Source organism: Zophobas morio, unplaced genomic scaffold, assembly GCF_036711695.1.
Source record: "Zophobas morio isolate AGI-343-1 ecotype UQ-CSIRO unplaced genomic scaffold, CSIRO_AGI_Zmor_V1 ptg000026l, whole genome shotgun sequence".
In the NCBI taxonomy this organism is placed as follows: domain Eukaryota; kingdom Metazoa; phylum Arthropoda; class Insecta; order Coleoptera; family Tenebrionidae; genus Zophobas; species Zophobas morio.
Window position 1 is genome coordinate 16,830,897 of NW_026972131.1, and position 17,603 is coordinate 16,848,499.

Genomic DNA, 17,603 nt, shown 5'->3' on the forward strand with positions numbered 1-17,603 from the left:
CTTTCATGACCCCTAGAAGACGAAGAAATAGGTCTCCCATTTCCGTCTGTCTGTCCGTCTGTCCGTCTGTCCGTCTGTCCGTCTGTCCGTCCGTCTGTCCGTCTGTCCGTCTGTCCGTTTGTCCGTCTGTTGTCACGGATTTTTATTAGACAGATAATCTCCGAAAGTACTCGACCGATTGTTGTGAAATTTTGTACTTATATTAAGAATATCATGTAGATGGTAAAACGCTAACCAAAATTTGTCGAATCATCCCCACCACTAAAGCGATGACGTCACTTCAAAATTGTACATAGTAAATGGGTTTTCAATTGTATAAAATAACATAGTCCTACACATGTAGTTTACAACTCTGAATCGACTTTTCACCCGAAACGTCCAGATTTTTGGAAAAAAAATCAAAATTATAAAACAACATTTTGAAATTTAATTTTTAATCTGCTAACCAGAATGCTTTGAAATGTTGCAGATGTTTTAAGGCTATAAAGAGCATCATAAATCTTTAGTCAAAAAATATTTGCTTATCCCCTCCAAAAACTTGATGACGTCAGCTCAAAAGTTTGTGGAATAAATCATATCTAAAATGTACAAAATATGATGAGTCTGTACTTGTGAACTATCACTCCATTAATATTTTTTGGATTTGCATATACAGGGTGACTCAAAAAAATTAATGAATGCGTAAATATATTTTATTGACTTAATCAGGAACTACAAAACCGAATGCTCTGAAATCTTGCAGATGTTTTAAGGTCATAAAGAGCATAATAAATGTTTAGTCAAAATATATTTGCTTATCCCCTCCAAAAATTTGATGACGTCAGCTCGAAAGTTTGCCGAATAAATCATATCTAAAATGTACAAAATATGATGAGTCTGTACTTGTGATCTATCACTCCATTCATATTTTTTGGATTTGCATATACAGGGTGACTCAAAAAAATTAATGAATGCGTAAATATATTTTATTGATTTAATCAGGAACTACAAAACCGAATGCTCTGAAATCTTGCAGATGTTTTAAGGTCATAAAGAGCATAATAAATGTTTAGTCAAAATATATTTGCTTATCCCCTCCAAAAACTTGATGACGTCAGCTCGAAAGTTTGCCGAATAAATCATATTTAAAATGTACAAAATATGATGAGCCTGTACTTGTCATTTATCACTCCATTCATATTTTTTGGATTTGCATATACAGAGTGACTCAAAAAAATTAATGAATGCGTAAATATATTTTATTGATTTAATCAGGAACTACAAAACGGAATGCTCTGACATCTTGCAGACGTTTTAAGGTTATAAAGAGCATAATAAATGTTTAGTCAAAATATATTTGCTTATCCCCTCCAAAAACTTGATGACGTCAGCTCGAAAATTTGCCGAATAAATCATATCTAAAATGTACATAATATGATGAGTTTGTACTTGTGATCTATCACCCCATTCATATTTTTTGGATTTGCATATACAGGGTGACTAAAAAAAATTAATGAATACGTAAATTTATTTTATTGATTTATTCAGGAACTACAAAACCGAATTCTTTGAAATCCACTGCGAAAAAAAAAACATAATAGGCATGACTCCGTTTCCGACAGCGAGGGAAGTACTGTCTAAACTCTTTAGACCAATTTTTTGTAAATGGATGGCCGAAGAAGTCCAGAGGTTGCAGATTTGCACTTCGAAGAGGCTCTAGGTGACGCAGAGATGGCGAATTAACACATGCACATTAGCGGCGAACAACATTGGTAGAGCACTTACAGCTTCAGTATAGCCCAGATTGATCTGACTGTATGTCGTCGATCCAATGGGGCTCTAGAGGCGAATCAACGATGAAAAAAAATTATAAAAATTAATTAACGTCAAAGTGACACTGCCAAAGTCAAAGCAATCATGGATTAGGCATTTCATTTTAAATTTAGATAATATCAAGTGGTACAGGGTATTAGTATTTTGGGTTGCGTAAAAATAATTTTCAGAAGTAATTATCTCGTGACTAACCCTGTATATTAGAAATATCATGTAGATGGTTAAATGTTAACCAAAATTTTTGCTAATCATCCCCACCGACAGTTTGATGACGTCATTTCAAAGAATTCTATGTTAATTTGAATTAACTGTTATACAACAATATACTCCTATTTGTGTGGTGTACGAATTCGCTTTGAATTTTTTCCTTAACCGTCCAAATTTTCGCAAAAAAATAATACACACTCTAATACCAATTTACCATAAGCGTAACACATATGATCGTGGAGCATGGGATAAGAGTTTGCCGCGTGGTCCCGAAGTTCAGCGTTCAATTCCGAATTAGGCTGTTTGTTTTTTTTTTCTTTTTTTCTCACGCATTGTGTATTATCCATGTTTATGACGTCATAACAAATTTTTTATTGATGAAATTAAGAACGAGTCATCCCACTTTCTCGAAAAGGTACGCCCGGTTTCATTTAATACAAATTAAAATAATAATAATATTCAGAACATTCTGTTTGATTATGTCTGAATTAATAATTTTATTTATACATCGGAAGAAAACTTGTTTATTACTGTTGGTTACGTGCTTTAAATATATATATATTTTACATTGTCCGTACCTGTACAATTTGCGCTTCAACGGTGCAGGGACTTCGAGAGTGTTATTTATGCCACAGGTTTTTATTTTATAGAGGTTATCTTAAAACAAGCATAGCAAAATCTATTTTTATAATTTTTCCAAGAAGCGAGGGAAGTTCTGTCGAAATAAATTTCGACCAATTTTTTTATATATACTTTATTTAGAAAAATTTATTACATAATCTCAAAACCCACCCTTTTTGAAGAGTTTCGATACGTCAGATTTTGAGGAAATTTACAAATTCGTGCGAAACCTTATTAGAAATTATTACTCTCTCGGCTCATTATAACAGTTTGCGGTTGTCGGAGATGTGCTCGACCAAAAAATCTCGAGTCCTCGTCATTTTAGAGCTATGCAAATGAGAAGGCTTTTATAAAATACTTTCACGAGCAATTGCATTCTTCCGAGGGCTTTTTTTCCATCGAAGATAGGAACATCTTTTAAAAATGTATAACTTGGTAATTTGGCATGTAAAAAAGAATCGAATGAACTGTTTCGTAACGTTTTTTCCCACATCAATAAAAAGGATAAAAACATTTGCATTACTCTGCCCGAGCCCAGCACGAGTATTCGTAGGGTAACCAAAGATTTTCTGTTACCAATAAATGAAAGAATATTATTACTTATTGGTATTGTCGAGTTGTTCTGTCGAAAATGTAGATGGTTCATTTGGTTTGTGTGTGCTATGTATTCGCATCAGGTGAATTAGGATCGAACTCACAAAAGGACGAACCGCAGACAGTCGATCAACAAAGGCATAGCTCACTATTGGATATGCAAAATCTAATAACATTACTTGGCGAAAGTGAACGCAATGAATATTTCTGCTTTCCGGGTTTTTGGCAATTTTACTTAACTACATTTATGCTCGCACATAGACAGTGTATGAAACACTACTTACTAAAAGGTTTTTGTTTTTTTAAACGTTGCTACTACTTCTTGTCGATGCAAGATTTTTACGGTTTGGTTAAAAGGACAAATTGTCTTGTCTTGTTTTAGAAACAGATTAGTCAGTATGTGTACGTTTGAAAATGCAAACAATTTTCCTTAAACTGTTCTTTCAATTACGAGATAAAAAGCTAACTACAGGGTTCTCTGAAAACTCTGTATTTATTGGTATGCGTCGTTAGACTAAAAAAACCTGTTGATTTTTTTAGGAAATAGCCATTTGCAGTATCGAAGATTGCAAATGACATGAAGTTTGCTCGTTTAGCTCTAAAGTTTTCTGTGTGCAGGTATTAAAAGCAATCATTTTGAAGTGAAGTCTCTCATCGTGGCAGCGATTTCTTAAATGTTCTACATTTCCAATTCTATTTACATCAACACAAGCCTTTAAGTAGAAGACAAGTTGGAAATTCCTCAGTCCACTTCCCTTCCAAAATGGTATTAACGTTCTTTCTGAAACTACTTCAATTTAATCTTTATTCTGCTCAGGCCATTATGCTTTTCGGCAACAAAATCTTTTGTGATTGCTTTAAAATTGCGTCGAATTCTGAAGCAACTTTGTTTGAGGTGTTTACAAATAGGCACTAATAACCTGAGACAACCAACGGACCACAGATATTCAAGAATTAATAAATTGTTTATCCGTTGAGCTCTGAGTAAGTCACTTACCTAGTAATCATAATGAACAAGTAGATATATATATATATCATTCATTAAAGATAATTAGACTGAGTTTGACTGTGCTCCGTCCTCAGTTTTAATAATTAATTTTACAGAGAACTTCTCTTCGAAGCCACAAAATACTTTTCAAACGAACAGTTGCAAAGAACAACAATTATAATTATTATTACCTTTAAATCCTTTAATAGACAGTATGCCTACAAGATCCAGAATAAACCGAGTTAGCTGAAGCATAGAGTACTGAGGAAATTTAGGAAAATGCTCCAATGGGTCACAAGACTTTTTTGTACGGCCTACGATTTGAGAGTACATTTGAAATTTCATCGATGCGTTGGCCTGTGATATGTAGCTTATGTAAAAAATCGTATGGCTTGTCCAACTTGTGTCACTAGTCTTAATCTACTTTATATATTTCAGAATAAGGAATGCTCATTCTCGCAACTCATACCAGCCGGAGAAAGCAATCCCAAATACTTTACAGTTTACTTTTAACTATATTTAAATTTCAATACTGTTGGTGAGAATGTTCTGGCAGTATTTTTTTCCTCACAAAAAGATACTCAGATTTCTCAGTGTTATTCAGATTTTTGTTACTGCAATGTATGGTTTGATGTCTTGATTAAGATGAATCAAATTTTTTCATTCTAATGTCGAACATTTGACATTATTAGAATCAGTTTTTGATTCTCCTTCCTATTTTACAAAAAGTGTGGTTTTAATTTGTAAAAAATGTTGATGACGTCGTAATGTTTTCAGCGTCAGCTCACACTAGTTGTATGCAGTGGACCTGTTTTCAGACTTTGTGGGCATATAGAATACTGAAGTACTGATTTGACAAGAAATATTTTGCAGATTTGAAACGTGATTGTTGATCATCTGGAAATGTGATCTTCTAGTTCATTTAGCTTATAAAATGATGTTTGTAATTGAACCATGTTAACCAAAAACGTACTAAGCGCCAAATCGCAAAAAATGAGTTAAACATCGTAACAGCCAGAATTTAATGTCAAAAACTAATTTGTAAAAATCCTTTATTGGTCTTAATTATTTTTTTACCAAAATTGAGGTAGAACTATGCGCCTTTAATAAATCTGGGATTATGTTTTAATCAAAAAGGTACCAAGGGACACAGCACTTTTTTTAATTGGTTGTGCAGTGCTTTGTTTCCTTGTAACTATCCTACAAACTTAGTGTTTTATAAGCGTCAATTTTGGCTTTATAACGAGGGTATTTACTCTGTATTCATGCTAAAATCAATTTTATAGCAACATTCTACTTAACAAACGATTTATTTGAAATTTTTTGTTTCGGAACATAGTTTTTTACCAAATGACAAAGATTTTGGAGTCATTAAGTATATACACCACAAGATTACGCCAATATTATTTTAAATGATAGAAAGAAAAATCCACTTATTGTTTAGTTTATGCAGAAAGAACATTTTTGTAGTGAAGCCGATTTAGAGTCTAGTGTCACAAATAGAAGGCATACATAAACAAAAAATTAGCTGCTTGAAAACAAGAGTAATTAAACTTACTAAAGATTACCCGTTTTATATTTTTATGAAAAGTAATCAGGAAAATGAGATCTACAATGAAGTTTTGATGCATAAAAGGAAAAGACTTCTAAAAATTTTGGAAAATTGTCTACATTATGGCCGAATGGAAAAGCAATATCGCGTAAATAGTTGACAGATATAAAAACATTATGTCTTTTTATTCCCGAGGATGCAAAACTCTTTTACAAAAACTTACGGGGAATAAACTGTGAATTTTATGTGGAGGGTTTTTCAAATGATATCGATTTCGAATTAGGGGAAACAAATTTAACTTAATCATTTTTGTTTTTGTTTCATGGCATATATTCCTTTTTATAGCAGGTCGTTAAATTAATATAAATATATATAATATTTTTCAAAAAATTACTTAGTGCCTTTTTACGGAATAATAAATTTAATATCATGGTTTTCTCAAAAAAGAACCAAGCGCCAAAATGCTTCTTTAAAACTGTAAAGGACTGGGTATTTTTGATGCCATTAACAAAATAGACTACATTCATAAAGTCCTGTATTCTTAAGGCAAAAATTTTATTCAGACATTAATACAAATTTTTAGTTTTTAATGAAAGTTTACTTTAGTATTACTCGAATTGCAATTTTGTCGCTTTGTACGTTTTTGGTTAACGTGGTCCAATTCTCAGTACAAACGAGTCTCCATCAAAACCGAGATTGTATACTTCATTAAGAATGCTGCAAACTTAAATTAGGGCAATAGATCGAAACTCTAAAGTTTGTGTAGAATTGATTATGCTTTGAATTAATGAAGCGTCACCTTAAGGGGAAAAATATACCTCACGTTGTGTGGCAACAAGTGAACAACGACCGACAAAGAAGACAAAACAATGAGGAACTCATTTGTTGCGTTTAAATTTTTGGACCGCATATAATGTTTGCAAAATTTTAGAGGAGATTCAACAGTTTATGAATGAGATATGCTTCAAGGGACTTCTCGTCATAGTTATGTTTTTATACCTATTAGTGTTTGCGGTACATTTTTAAATACCTTTTGTTGATGTTTCGCTTTCTTTTTTAGGTAACGTTTTTGTGATAGCTGCGATATTGCTGGAGCGAAATCTACAGAACGTGGCCAATTATTTGATCGTGTCTTTAGCTGTGGCCGATCTTATGGTAGCGTGTCTTGTTATGCCTCTTGGTGCTGTATATGCGGTGAGTATAGACATTATGACAATTCGATAATGTTTTGCCAAGGTGTTGTGGGTAGTGGGTTCAGGCCACTTGTAACTCAAACGATAACGTACCATCGGGATTACATAAATAAACAAGGGTAACTTTTGGAAGTACAGGTTGACACATAGCTTTAGACACATAATAGGATCGTAATATGGCGATTATTAAGTTTATTTTGTTTATGTTCTCACGAACATTAAATCAGGAAAACACAGATCTGTTGACATTTTAAAACGAAGAAACTGATTTGTTGTTTTATGCTTTGTTAAGAACAAAACATTATTTCGTTTTAACTGATCTTCTGCCGCAATCCATTTTATTAATTTTTGCAAACTATAACATTATATTGCTACCCATATGTAACTGTTGAAGAAACCGTTTAGTCTTATTTGCATAAAAAACAAACTTTAAATCCATCAGAACCTCAACGCCCTCGAATGCTTTGAAATAAACCGTTTTAATATACTAAAAGTTTTATCAAACGAAAAAATTGATGTGAATAAATTCCCTTTACATAGTTTGGAATTGTAAAAACCCACCCGCCATTAATCTTGAGTATATACAGGGTTAGTCACGAGAGAATTACTTCAGAAAATTATTTTTACGCAACCCAAAATACGAATACCATGTACCATTTGATACTAACTGAATTTAAAATAAAATGCTTAATCCATGATTGCTTTGAGTTTGGCAGTCTCATTTTGACAATTGTGGAAAAAGAGGTTACGCGAGTGTCCATGCTGGTACCGCAGCCAGTCGGAAATCTCCTCCGGCGCCGCTAATAAATTTGTCAGTGTGCCTCTTGAACTTTTGCAACCGATTAATCACGAGAAAATTATTTCTAAAAATTCCTTTTACGGCATTTTATTCAAAGGTTACAACACAAACTCAAACAAGTAAGTAAATAATTTAACTACTAATCTGTTGAAAATGTTGGGCATTTTGGGGGGATGCTACGGCTTTTTTGTAAATGGATGGCCGAAGAAGTCCAGAGGTTGCAGATTTGCACTTCGAAGAGGCTCTAGGTGACGCAGAGATGGCGAATTAACACATGCACATTAGCGGTGAACAACATTGGTAGAGCACTTACGGCTTCACTATAGCCCAGATTGATCTGACTGTATGTCGTCGATCCAATGGGGCTCTAGAGACGAGTCAATGATGAAAAAAAATGTTAAAAATTAATTAACGTCAAAGTGACACTGTCAAAGTCAAAGTAATCATGGATTAGGCATTTTATTTTAAATTTAGATAATATCAAGTGGTACAGGGTATTAGTATTTTGGGTTGCGTAAAAATAATTTTCAGAAGTAATTCTCTCGTGACTAACCCTATATACACTGCTACTATCGTCATAAATTCATTATCTACTTGAAGAAGGAGGAACTGTGCACCGAAACACTTGTTGTAGTATCAAACAATAATAGTTATTTAATCAACTAGTTGGGTAATGACAGCGATTAACGATCGAGCAATTTTAATTACACGAGCGACCGAAGGGAGCGAGTGGAATTAAAAATAGACGAGATCGTTAATCGCCATTACCGTGTTGATTACAATATTTTTTCGACGATCGTAATTTTCGAAAACAGCAATTTGAATCATATTTTTAACATTTGTTATGCAACCAACAATACTTTGACATTTCTGTCGAGTTTATTTTATTTAAATCTGTTTCACAATACATTTTTGAATAAAAAAACACCCTGTTGACTCAGCTTTTAAATATCGCGTCAATTAAAAAAAAAAAAACTTTGAAATTGAAATAACCTTAGATCATATAATAAATAGATACCAACACGCCGTGTTCTTTCCCTACGAGAGCCTGTGACGACATCCTCCTGTCACACGTCTCTCTTGTGCATGGAGGGATTACAATGAAGCTATCCTTGCCTGATCACTGTTTGAATTTTGCGCGCCTAAATTTTAGGAAGTATGTCTGAACTAACTTCGTACGAAAGATGTTGACAGCTTGATTGTATAAATAATTCACAGGAGATAACGAAAGGAATAGTAAATTATTGGGGAGCAATTGTGATCCGTTATGATTACATCACTTAAAATAGGATCTTTGTTCTAAATTCTAAAATTGTTTCTCGTACAAGAACTCGAAAGAGAGGTTAGAAGAAACATCTGTCAAAAGCGATTTGTTGGGCTGGTGCGGTACAAGGTGGAAGTGAAATAGACATATACAGATGAAATGCATATAACAAAGATAAAGATGTGGTGATCACACAAGGATAGCATTATACTACCCCCTTGACGTAGAAAACGACAACAGATAGCTTCATGTCTAGTCACAGCTTTCAGTTTGAGTATTGGTATCTATTTATTATATGATCTAAGGAAATAACAAACTTTATTAGATTGGTATGCAACCAACACTACATTGACATTTCTGTCGACTTTAGTTTAATCATTGAATAATGAGACTCATTATTGATCAATTTTGAACACCAAATTTGTCCGTAATTTTCACATTAATAAACGATCGTCGGAAAAATATTTTAAACATAGAGAATATTTTTCTTAATATAAGTATACAGAGTCATCAAAATTGATTGACAGAGTTGGTAAACCTGAACTTGAATAATTTTGTTTATTAAGTTGTATAAAAATATTAGCTGTCAGATTTGAAGTTTCAAGTTTCAAATTTCAAAACTCAGTGGCGTCTTTTTTCGCCTTTTTTTTTGGTAAAAACATTAGTTGTCAGATTTGAAGTTTCTAATTTTTGTCACGCCACTGAATTCATTGCCATATAACCTTAAACAAATCTGTCATAAGGTTGACAAACTTCACGACAAAAACAGGGGGTACCAACTCTCTCAATCAATTTTGATGACCCTGTACATATAAAGTGGAACTGCTGTTATTAGTTTATATTTTTCTCTTAGCCGTTACGATATGTATCAAATCTGATACATTTGTATGTGTGCGTATGTTCAGCTTGTGTGTGAATCTGTTGGTAGCGCTTAAACTATTGAAATTTTTGAAATTAGGCGCGTGTAATTTGTTTCTGTTTACTCTGTTGTATGTATCACAGAAACTGTCGGTTAGATGAACTATAATAGATTGCCTCAAGTAATTGGCTTGCCATGTAAATAGCAAGTCAGTGTGTTGCTTGAAGGGTAGTATTGTCGGGAATCCCTAAATACCAATCTAAATATATGTATATATTCTACAATAACGTCACGTTAACAGGGATGACTTCCCGGCACTAAAAATTTAAAAGTGCTGTTCATTTGAAATTTATTGCAGTATTGCGAATCTTATCTTAATTCGATCGATTACCTTTAAAGATCTAATTAAAGTTGAAAAATGATAACTTAACATTAATTAGGAACAGAAAATTTTCTTAAGGGTATTTTAACTCCAGATGTATTGCGCGTCTTTCAGTATTAGATACAAATTTGTTCCGTCGATTATACATATAAAAATTGGTCTAAAGAGTTTAGACAGTACTTCCCTCTCTGTCGGAAACTTGACGACTGCATGCCTATCGTGTTTTTTTCTCATTACATTTTTGTAGTGGGAATTTAAAAAAAAAATTGCGATGACGTCATCAACATTTTTGCAAGGACAAGTATATCAGTTGGGATAGATGTAGTGAAATACTAAGAATAAAATTATTGTATTCCCAAATTTTCGGGAAAATGAATTGGGTCGTTTTGAATATTGATTTGTTATAATCAATAAAATAACGAAACAATTTACTCACGTGTACGGCGCCGGTGTGTAATATGAGAGGCAACTGAAAATCGTTTATGTATAAACATTCTTAATTTAAGATGACAAGCGTAACAGCATACGTGAGAGTCAAACAGAGAAACTGTAAACAAAACGACCATCGGTTTTATTGCTTCGACTTCCGCTTATTATATAAAACATTGGGTTTTATTTTAATTTTTGACGGTGGAATTCACAATTGGTTGATTATAAACATGTCTATTCCACATTCGCGGAACCTAGTCAGCGCATAAAACAAATGCACGTCTGTAATGTTAAGGTCGATGTAAATAAGCGCGCTACCCTTATGTTTCAACCGAGTTTTTACTTTAAAAAATTTTGTGTCTACCAAATTGGGTTGGTCCAATGTAATACTAATAATAAGTGTTGCCTTTAATTTAATCAATAAAATAAATTGACTTCATTAATTTTTTTGAGCCACCTCTTAAGAAAATCTAAAAAATATGAATGGAATGATAAATCACAAGTACAAACTGATCATATTTTTTTCATTTTAGATAGGATTTATTCAGCAAAATTTAAGGGTGACGTCATCAATTTTTTTAGGAGGGATGAACAAATACATTTTGAACAAAAGTTTACCATGCTTATAATAACTTTAAAATATCTCCAAGATTTCAAAGCAATCGGTTTTGTAATTCCTGATTAAATCGATAAAATAAATTGACGCATTCATTAATTTTTTTCAGTCACTCTGTATATGCAAATCGAAAAAATATGAATGGAATGATAAATCACAAGTACAGACTCATCATATTTTTCACATTTTAGATAGGATTTATTTACCAAATTTTAGGGTGACGTCATCAATTTTTTAGGGGGGAAGAGCAAATACATTTTGATAAAAAATTTACCATGCTTATGATAACTTTAAAACATCTCCAGGATTTCAAAGCATTCGGTTCTGTAATTCCTGATTAAATCAATAAAATAAATTGACGCATTCATTAATTTTTTTCAGTCACCCTGTATATGCAAATCGAAAAAAATTGAATGGAATGATAAATCACAAGAAGTACATTTTAGAAAGGATTTATTCAGCAAAATTTTGTGGTGACGTCATAAACTTTTTAGGGGGGACGACCAAATACATTTTGATCAAAAATTTACCATGCTTATGATAATTTTAAAACATCTTCAAGATTTTAAAGCATTCTGTTTTGTAATTCCTGAGTAAATCAGTAAAATAAATTTTGCGCATTCATTAATTTTTTTGAGCCACCCTGTATATGCAAATCCAAAAAATATGAATGGAGTGATATATCACAAGTACAGACGCATCATATTTTGTACATTTTAAATAGGATTTATTCGGCAAACTTTTGAGCTGATGTCATCAAGTTTTTGGAGAGGATAACCAAATATATTTTGACTAAAGATTTATGATGCTCTTTAGAGCCTTAAAACATCTGCAACATTTCAAAACATTCGGGTTAGCAGATTCAAAATTAAATTGGAAAATGTTGTTTTATAATTTTTATTTTTTTCCAAAAATCTGGACGTTTCGGGTAAAAACTCAATTCGAAGTCGTAAACGACATGTATAGGACTATGTTATTTTATACAATTTAAGACCCATTTACTATGTACAATTTTGAAGTGACGTCATCGCATTAATGGTGGGGGTGATTAGACAAATTCTGGTTAGCGTTTTACCATCTAGATGATATTCCTAATATAAGTACAAAATTTCACAACAATCGGTCCAGTACTTTCGGAGGTTATCTGTCTAATAAAAATCCGGGACGGCAGACAGACGGACAGACGGACAGACGGATAGACAGACGGAAATGGGAGACCTATTTCTTCGTCTTCTAGGGGTCATGAAAGATCGAGAAAACGTAAAAGTAGAGAGTCGGCCGACGGACTCGATTACAATACTTCCTTTGCTTACGCTCGGGAAGTAAAAAGTGATCAAAGTGTTGAAGAGCAATTGATCAGATTTTTCAAAGCTTACTTCAAACTAATAAATAAGTAATTTAAATTTAACTTTGATTTGAAATAAAATTGTAGTTTTCTTCAATTTACGAGTGAACTTAACTGCAACATAGGACTACAAACTTAATACGATAGTCGATAATCTAAATTGCTTAACAGTTCCATCAGATTCAATACATAATATAGGTACTATAACATTACACGCTCAAATTTAGATTCTACAACAATCAACGTGACTACCAAGTATAATTAAATTTATGTTTTTATTTTATAATATGACAATCTGTAAGACAACTTGGCTAAAATAATATATCGTGTATCGCTTCTTTTTCAATGGGCTTTGTGTAAACGATTCTTTATACGACTATTAGCTAGTATCTATTCGGTAATGTAGTTAAGTCTAACAATCTCTGAATTAAATTCCTAACATTTATCAATTTTAAATGTTATAGTAATTTTACCTATAAGAGCGTGGTTAATTTTCTTCCTATCCATCACAACCGCTCCTGCATTAAACACGATTAACTTATGTCTAGGACAGAATGCCTTTATCGATTGTTAAATTTAGCAACTAAGTAAATTCATGTCAGTCACTAAGACTGAGACCACATCAAGGAAGGTTACCCGAAGACCAGCCTTCTCGGATGTCCTTAAAGGGTTTTAGTGGCTAGAAAATCACACTATACCAAGTGAGTTACGTCGAGAGTGCAAGCCTTTTAATCTTTTCAGATAGGAGGCAGGTGTTGCTCCTCGATCTGAGAAAACTACAGTCACTTTCCACATTTTTGCTTGGAGCCAGGTGTGGGGAATTCACTGTAGGCTGGGATCATCCTTTAATGACTCAGTTTTTTAAGAATTTTTATCAAATACCGTTTTCATTAAACTAATAGTTTTATACGATACGTTTTCGGAAAATTTTCTATTACAAAAATCGTTTTATTAAAAATATTTTATAAGAGAAGAAACAAAAAGTGTGTTCAGCACATCCAAGATTTTATCCTGGCAGAACGAAACACGTGCGAAAATCCTCCATAACATAGAACCTGATGTGCGTAGAAGGAAAAGCGAGAAAGGTAAAGCGATCCGACTTTATGGAGAATAAATGCGTCCTATAAAACTGATAAAGGTTAAACCAGGAATCAGAAAAATGTTCTTTAATTCAGCACGGATAGAATAATAGGTATCGACTTGAGTTCTACGGTTCCGACTCACGCTAAATTCCATTAGCAAAATGGACTTTTAAAACAGAAGGAGCTGGCCAGTAGATCAGGAGGAAGGGGAAAAACTACAAGACGCCTTTCTAGTTCTAAGACAATCCGTTAGCCTTTATACCACTTTTGCGCATTTGTTTGCGTTCACACATCGATGGAAAATCAACTTGTTACAGCCCCTTCAATTAAGCCAAATAAACAAAACCGCCAACGGAACTGTTATTCTCGTTCTACCCGAATGCGATACTTTACCCTCAAAAAAGGCCAAACTCGACTTGAGTGGTCAAAAAATAAATAGATTTATAGTCAGATATTCTTTTTAGCGGTACTGTTTTAGGATATGTCAACTTTTTTAAGCATTTAATTTTGATGCACAATTATTTGCGAAACACTTATTAAATGCGGTTCATCTTTTACAATGTTTGCTTGTTGCATTTTTATTTTTAAATACACTAGTCTACAAAATCAAAATAATTATCAGAAATGAAATATACGTTCGTGATCTATTTTTCTTTTGTTGATTACAAATTTGCTTTTGTATTTTTTCTAGCTCCTATAGTTTTTTCAAAACATTTGTAATCACAAAATCATAGAAACTAAGGTAGAGATAGTGGAGAAAAATTAATTTTTAAATATAATTATTCTCATGTTCAAATATATGTATGTATTAGCAATTGAGTTACTTACGCACCATCATCCCATACCGTTGTAAGAATATGTACGAGATAAGTACGTCGATGTGTTTTCATTTGCCGCTTTTAGCGAGTAGGTACATACTCGTACCTACTTTGTTTGATTCTGACTAAGATTTTTATAGTGTTTTGAAATTTCATAGCATTAAAATCTCTGACAGTCCATCAAAGTGAACTAACTGAAACGGAATATTAATTTAGAATGTCCCGGTATAGTATTAGTGCAACGGGCTTTTACAGGTAAACATGCGTTCAACTGATACATTTCCAACTTGTGTATCCACAAAACGCCGTATATTGATCTCTTGTTTACACTCAATTATAAGTTCTACCATATCAACAGCATGCTGCTAGGCTGCTACCACCACCAGGCAGCCATCTAAATCAAATAAATGAATTTACAATCATGTGACATTTGTAAACGCCAAAAATAAGTGTGTTACTTCCCAAGGGTAAGCTACGAAAGTAATGTAATTTATAATACACGGTCCATCGGGCGAATGACTATTTCAATGTTTTCTCGACGTTTTTTGTGACCTGTAGAGTATGAAAAAAAATTGGTATAAAATTAGTTAGACAAAACGTCCCTCGCCTCTGAAATACAGGTGTTTTGCTGTCTGTTCGTCGTCTGTGTCGATTTTGATTAGACATAATGATAATCTCTGAAACTACCGGACCGATTGTTATCAAATTTTGTGTATGTGTCCGGAATATCGTGCAGATGGTAAAACTCTAACCAAATTTTACACTAGCAATGTTCTTTAAATTTGATAAAATAACATATTCCTACATTTATAGTCTATGCATCCATGTGATCTAAAGAATCCGAGAGTCTTGCGAATCTGTCGCGATCTAGAGTAAGGCTAAAATAATAATAAATAACAAAATGGTCCGTCGACAGGGATTGCTACTTATTCTTTCGTTTCACCTTGTTTTGTGTGTGTGTGTGTGTGTCCGCTCCATGAAATTAAATTTAATGCTTAACGTCTGCTTGCGTCAATTCGGTCGAGTGTTGTTGCTTTGTTGTGCACGTCTCTATTAATGTGGCGTAATTGTCATCGAATTGTTCACAGGCAAAAGCCTGCATTCATATCACGTCGCAACGCGAGCGGTTAATTCATCACAACGTCAACAAGGGCAAAAGGCAGTAGAAATGCCAGCTCGCGTTTTAAAAATTCCGACCGAGTTTCATTGGGTCCAATCAATTGATTAATGAAGAAGGTAACGGTGTAAAAATTTTAATTTGAAACTCAGATTCCAATCAGTCCGAAAGTTTCTACGAAGAATCTGGAGGTTCAACCAAGCAGGGAGTGATTCGTTTCGCGATAAAGTCTGTTGACGAGAGCTGAACTAGCTAGCTTCGAATCTACCTCTTTTAAACTTCAAGAACAATCAGCCAGCTTAAAACGGAATGGAATAAAGCGGAATTCGGGATTATTTTATTAGTGAAGGGGACTGTATTTACCAATTTAAAACGACTTTACGTTGGGCGTGGATTTTTTTATTAAGGGGAAAAATTTCATTTTGTTTGGTCGGAGGGAGGGGAAGGCTGCGGTTCGGACGAAGAGACGCAGAATATGACGCGATTAGCAATTTTCATGTATTATGGATGTCTCACTTGAATGTGAGCCAGTGTAAATGGGTGCTGCTAACCGAAGCGTCGTAACGTGTACGACGTTTGTGGGAGCACAGATATAAAGCCCTGGAACAGAAAGAAAACTACTGGAACACTACGATGTAGACGATTTGAATTTTGCATGTAGAATTAGAGAGAGCACATTGGACCATTACGTGTATAAAAAAATTGTCGAAGGTTATTTATTATTTTGTTGTCTGTATCGATTTTTTTATACAGATATCTCCGAAACTATTCGTCCGACTGTGGTCAATTTTTTTACGTATGTTATGAATATCGTGTAGATGGCGAAACACCAACCAAAAAGAGTTTCGCCTCTGGTATGGTTAACATATTGCGTTACCGTGCTCTTTTGCCATATTCTTAACTCTGCTCCTGAAGATGCCACTTACGAAATTGTGCGAAACGTTGAGCCCAAAAACTCAATTAATACGGTTCCAACCCGGAAAACGATCATGTATTGATTCCGACCGTGGAAGCCTCCGAAATTATAACCAATATTTTTTTAGCGCCATTTAAATTTTATAAAATACCATTACTCTTATACCTATGGTTTCTAATTCAGCTTCGATTTTTTTATTTTAGGCATCAAAAATTTTCGCAAAAAATCCAAACTGTATTATAAGTACATATATCCTTTTACATTATACATATGCGACGGTAAATACAACGATACCGTAACGCAGCGCGCAACAGTCTGACCTCGGAGGTGAAATGCGAAAACGGTCGTGCTTTCGATTCCGTTTCATGGGCCTTTCTTCATTTATTATTAAAACACTTATATTGCTATTATCAATATTTTCCAATGTATAGAGGTCCTCACAAATAAAATGTAGCAAAAACACTGGTGGAGTAATGTAGGATATAAATAAGCGTCTAGTTGTAATTTAACATTTTACTTTTGCCTAGACAATCCCAACGCATCGACAAATATTTTGTGTTTCCGGTTTCAGCGTACCAAGTGATCAAAAAGCTTCCCGTGATTCCTTAATACTTATGGACGGTATTGTACATATATCCAGTACGGTATGTGTGTACGTATTTGATTTTATAACGTTTGTGTTTGAAATGTACATTCATCAGTTGCCCATTTTCACATGCCAGGTTCTCATTAATTTTCAGATTCCTAGATGCATGGCATGAATTTGATTGTGGAAAAACGGTCGAACTTATTTTTTTGCAGGATATTATTTTCTGATTACTATTTGATGTTTTTAAGTAGAAAACGAATTTGGAGAAATATGTAGGTATGTGTAGACTGTGAAAAGATGACCTAAATGAAGCTTTATTACGATCTAGAGAACACTACAGTCTTTAGTAGCGCAGATCATGAAGAGATAATAAATGTTTTAAGAAACACTTGTAACAACGAAAATAATGATAAATGATAC

At 33.5% G+C, this 17,603-nt stretch overlaps 1 protein-coding gene across 5 annotated transcripts in view; it reads left to right on the forward strand.

Annotated features, from left to right (window-relative positions):
• The window catches only part of LOC135136720 (5-hydroxytryptamine receptor-like), a 278,029-nt gene that overhangs the window by 242,070 nt on the left and 18,356 nt on the right, over positions 1–17,603 (forward strand). For all 5 annotated transcript variants that reach the window (XM_064066163.1, XM_064066164.1, XM_064066161.1 and 2 more), the window contains one exon: positions 6,835–6,968. In XM_064066163.1, the coding sequence (XP_063922233.1) occupies positions 6,835–6,968 (134 nt within the window). The remainder of the gene's footprint in view (positions 1–6,834; positions 6,969–17,603) is intronic.